Consider the following 5,395-nt stretch of genomic DNA (forward strand, 5'->3'; position numbering starts at 1 on the left):
ATCAAGACCTCTGCAATGGTCGTGAAGCTTTAATTATGGGATAAGCAAGCTTTCCTTTGAACACTGGGTTTGCTTTTATCAGCTTTTTCAGCTCAAACAGAGTAGTGACTCGTGCCATTTTGGTGTCCCCATACATTGAAAGCTGCTCGTTCTGCCTAATGACACATCAGGATAATAAGGTAAAAGAAATCACTTTTTAACAAGGGACACATGGAAATGACTGATAAGTACCAGATGACATGTACTAGGATAAGACATCTTGCGATATGAGGGGCTGGTCACTAAACGTTTATCGGGTAAGTGCTTATTGATATCGTTTACCTTATTGATTGAGCGCACCAAGAATCTTACCGGGTAAGAGCCATAACAAAGAGTAAGAGTCTTACCCGGCAAGTGAAGGAAAAGACTCTTGCCCAATAAACGTTTACCGGGTCGAATATGCTTACCAACAATCCATTTTGATTGCCGAAGATGTTACACGACAAGGTACTCGAGGTGGATTTCTTTCGCCAATAAGCTCTTATCCGGTAAACAAGAATATACAACGACTAACAACGGTCACTGGAACAAATATTTTTCTTTGCTACCTAAAATTGTCAAGCGTTATTAGGTTGGTAATCTCCTTGTAGAGCCCTTCGTGAGATGTAGAAAAGACCTTCAAATCCTTCACAAGAATATCAACAGCTTTTTCCCGGTCATTCCTGAGCTTAGCAACTCAAACGTTAATAAGCCAGATTAAAAATACTATAAAACTTGATCTTGCGATCGGGACGACGTTGTATAAATATAGTACAAAACTTGCCTATCAAGAGCTTCCAGGTACTTCTGTTTCCTTATCTCAAAGAATATCTTGGTTGAGTAAGGATTATCTTCGACCCTTGTGAAACCACGCAAATATCGTTCGACTTCATCCCATTCACCAGCTTGGGCTTGATCCTCGATATACATCATATTGAACGGATGCGTTTGTTTCAATCTAAAGATGTGAACACGAAAGCGAGTACCTTGTGCTATTAGTTATCAGTTCATTGGATCTTTTTTTCACAATTCTAGTTTGATGGATTTTGTCTGAATATGAATAGAACATAAACTCACAAGGATACTTCAGGGGAAGAGGAATCAGCTGTATCACAAAGCTTCCAACTTTCTTTATTAGCCTGCAATGTACACATACAAATAAGCTAACCAAATAAAACCAATTAAAAAGAGAAAAACAACTTACTTGATAATCAAGTGCAGTTTCAAGTACTTTCACGATCTCGGTCATTAATGGACGTTCCTCGCGGTCTCTATTCAGACATTGATAAGCTATAGTTGTAAACACCTTCAAAGAATTCGGATTTATTTCATCCTTTATACTACCGTAGATAATATCATTTATTCTGTTTTGTTCATAGCATTCTCGTGCCAATCTCGTTAGAGGCTGACGTTTATCGTTGTTGTTGCTAACACACAACCTTCCACACAATACTTCAAACAATACCACACCGAAGGAATAAACATCTGATTCTTTTGTTAAGAACCCCGTCTCTACATATAGCGGATCACAATACCCGATCGTGCCTACAGGGCTGGAGACAAGAAATGTGAATTGTTGGTTAGCAGGACCAAATTTGGATAGGCCGAAATCTGAGATCATGGCATTCCAGTTTACATCTAACAGGATGTTGGAACTTTTGATATCACGGTGCAGTACTCTAAATTGGGTCCCAACTGGATTATGAAGGTATGCAAGTCCATGGGCCGCCCCAATGCATATCTTCAAGCGTTGGATCCACGTGAGATCATCATTTCTCAGATACAAGTCAAGGCTTCTCTTAGATGCATACTCGTATACGAGGATCTTCTCATCATTCTCGTCACAAAACCCCAAGAGAGAGACAATATTGTTATGTCTATAACGGGAAAGCATCATGATCTCTTTCCAAAACTATGGGTTTCCTTGTCCAAATACACGATCTAAACGCTTAAAAGCAACCACGGATTGCCCCTTGGAATGGATGTCGAGTTCTCCCTTGTACACTTTCCCAAATCCTCCATTTCCGATGCAATTCTCTGCAGCGAAGTTGCTGGTTGCGGATTTTATAGTTTCTAATTGTAATCTAAGGTGCTCAAACTCTTTTATATGAGACATCATTTTGATAGTAGAACAAGATAAAATTTAGAGCTCCAAAGATGAGAGCTTGAGAAGGATAAATTCTGCTGAACACTGCAGTAACAGTAGCCAAGCAACAGGGATCAAGAGCTTTATTGGGAGAGCAGCAATGGTGGGAAAAGTAACATATGATGGTCCACAATAGCCAACTAAGTTCAATAATTCAAACTTTTGCTCACATATTTCGCATTAATTTCGATACTTTGTGTTTTGATCAATTTGAAATGCTCCTACTTTACAGAAAAGCAAATCTCATGGAGTTTACATTCTATCACTGTCTATAAAAGAGGCCATAGATGAAGACACATTTGGGATAGGACCTATTGGACCATGCCATTCTGTTTTCTTAAATTTAAGAAATATTCTATTAATAAACACATGGTTGATCCAATCTTTTTGGAGGACCAACAACACATGTACCAAGACTATAAATTTGACGGAACAAGTATAAAAATAAAATAAAATTATAAAAGTTCATACGGTAGCATATAGGGAAAATTGCATGAACATGCGACATATTTTGGTTTGATTTTTATTTCGTGTAACGTACTTTCAAAACCTTCATTTTGGTAACTTAAATGTCACATCTCAAACCTTTAGGTACATCCGAGAATGCATGAAACATGGAACGTACTTTGTTTTGATTCCTACTGTATACTTGTTTGAATTTTCACATCTGAGGCTTTAAAATGAAAGTTTTGCAAGTACGTTAGACAAAATAGAAGCATCATATGAAATTTACCTTATATTATATTAAAAGTTTACAAATTAAAATAACAAAAATCTTTTAAAATAACAAAGCATCATATGAAATTCCACTTAAATAAAATCATTGTTAAAAATAAGGAATCGCCGAAAATCGCTTAATGGAGTTAAAAGGCTAAAAAACCTAAAACATATTAAATGAATAAAAAGAAGTAATATATTCGTCAGCAACCACTTGGCTTCCCATGTGAGTTAAAAATGAATAAGAGGTCCATCACATCTACTTTTTTTTATATCTTAATGACATTTGTTGTAATTCAGACTCTTTATTGTTTTATTATTTTTAAAACATCTTATCGGATCTAAATATAAATAAAATGTAAACTAATAACTTAATTCATCTTATTTTCTATTTTTTTATTTTCTTTGGCTATTGTTTCTTTATCCGTCAAGAACGGCACCGTACTTTTACCACCCATGTGAAATGCACGTCTCACCCTTCTCTCTCTTTCTCTACGTATGTACATATATAGAGAGGGGGGGGGGGAGCGATCAAATACAAATCACCCTTATTTGTACAAACCGTGCAAACCATCGTCATCTGTCGATTTCATTGTTTAATTTTATGAAAAATTTTCATGAAATTATTTCATATACTACTTTTTTTATAAAGTTATTTCATATATGATTATGAAAATGTTTCATATAATACTTATGAAATTTTAATGAAATTGTTTCATGTATTTCTCTAAAATTAATATAATGAAGATGATAATATCCATGATCAACACCCTTCACAATAAAAATGATTAATCAACCTACCATAATTACAAAAAAATGAACAAAATGAAAATTTGTGATCAGTTGAATGAATATTGTACGGTTTGTACAAATAACATGGTTTGCAAAGTAAACCTTCTATATATATATATATATATATATATATATAAATGAGCGATCAAATGAAAACCACTCCAATTTGTAAAAACCGTAAAAACTATTCTCATCCATTGTTAATCTTATGAAAGTTTTTCATGAAATTGTTAATCTTGTGAAATTGTTTCATATAATACTTTTTTTGATGAAGTTGTTTCATATGGGGTTATAAAATTGTTTCATATACTACTTAATTAAATTTTAATGAAACTGTTTCATGTATTTCTCTAAAATTAAAATAATGAAGATGATAATATCCATGATTAACACCCTYCACAATAWAAATGRTTAATCAACCTCTCATAATTACAAAAAAATGAAMAAAATGAAAAATTATGATTGGTTGAATGAGGTTTTCACGGTTTTTACAAATTGAGTGGTTTTTATTTGAACCCACCCCTATATAGATATATATATATATATATATATATAATTTATGTACATATAAGTTAGCTTAGAAGATTAATGTGAAACAAGAACTTATGTTGACGATATATCCTCTATTAAAAAGTATCGATTTTTCCACAAAAAAAACTCATCGGCGGCATTTGGAAGTGTGAAAATTATCCAAAAGGTTCAACTGTGTTCCATCTCTTAAACAATTGTTGAGATGAATTTCGACAATGGAAATTTTATGAAAATCAAGAGAATTATTCAAAATGTTTGTACCTGATTTTACAAAAACAAACTATTGATTCAAATTTCAAACTTCAGACGTTTGTAAGTTTACAAAAACAAACAGTCTTATTAATTCAGATTTCACACTTCAACACCACCTCTTACTAATTAGAAATGAAATAAGGTTTCAGACTTCAATCCCTCTTAAAAAAAAACCCCACTTTAGTGATTTTTTAAAATGTCGGACCGGAACTTTAATAAGTCAACATGTCATCTTTCAGGTTTTGATTTTGCTTTGAAAATGAGACCTGGTTACTAACATCATTAAAAATATCCACTAAGAGCCAGGAATAAAATTGTTCAATCATGTTTTCCGACTCTCTTTTCACACTTCTTTTTTGTTTTTTCTTATTTTTGTAAAACCCATCAATTTATAGGGACCAGCTACGTAATTAACTCTTATAGAGGGAGAGAGAGTCGGATTCATACCATAATGATACCCAAATCATAAAATAATCGAAGGACATGTGATTCACGCTACTTTGATCTCGATCTGACATCGTGAGCCAAGTCGCGCACACATTGAATGTTGGAGAAATACGAGGATCTCATACCAATTTTATCTCCAAACCGAAAATGGAACTCATAGGGACCAGAGAACTACAAGAATTACCAAGGAATCAACTTCCAACATCCCATTATCAAAATGATGCATAAACCCTAGGAGCTAACTTAAATTTTCAACAATGGAGATTTCCAACATACCAAGGAGATTAGGGATGTACCTGAATAGAAGGGAGAATTCAATATATACATACATATATATAGTATACTAGAAGCGTATTCGCTCAATGCAGCGAGATACATCATGATTTTAATATTTCATTTTCTTCTTTATCTCAGTCGATATTATAATATGACTTTATGTGATTTTGAGAAAGTAATAATGTTTTTATTTTTGAATAAAATATATGTTTGAAG

At 33.4% G+C, this 5,395-nt stretch overlaps 1 protein-coding gene across 1 annotated transcript in view; it reads right to left on the reverse strand.

Annotated features, from left to right (window-relative positions):
• Window positions 1-670: 670 nt before the first annotated feature.
• The window catches only part of LOC112499723 (receptor-like protein kinase ANXUR2), a 17,579-nt gene continuing 12,854 nt past the window's right edge, over window positions 671-5,395 (reverse strand). Inside the window, exons 2-4 of the mRNA XM_025103063.1 lie at window positions 1,223-1,571; window positions 1,096-1,157; window positions 671-976 (exon numbers count right to left, since the gene is read on the reverse strand). Of these exons, the coding sequence (XP_024958831.1) occupies window positions 745-976; window positions 1,096-1,157; window positions 1,223-1,571 (643 nt within the window). The 3' untranslated portion in view covers window positions 671-744. The remainder of the gene's footprint in view (window positions 977-1,095; window positions 1,158-1,222; window positions 1,572-5,395) is intronic.

The sequence above is a fragment of the Cynara cardunculus genome (assembly GCF_001531365.2).
Source record: "Cynara cardunculus var. scolymus isolate 2C chromosome LG 16, CcrdV1, whole genome shotgun sequence".
NCBI classification, from domain to species: Eukaryota; Viridiplantae; Streptophyta; class Magnoliopsida; order Asterales; family Asteraceae; genus Cynara; species Cynara cardunculus.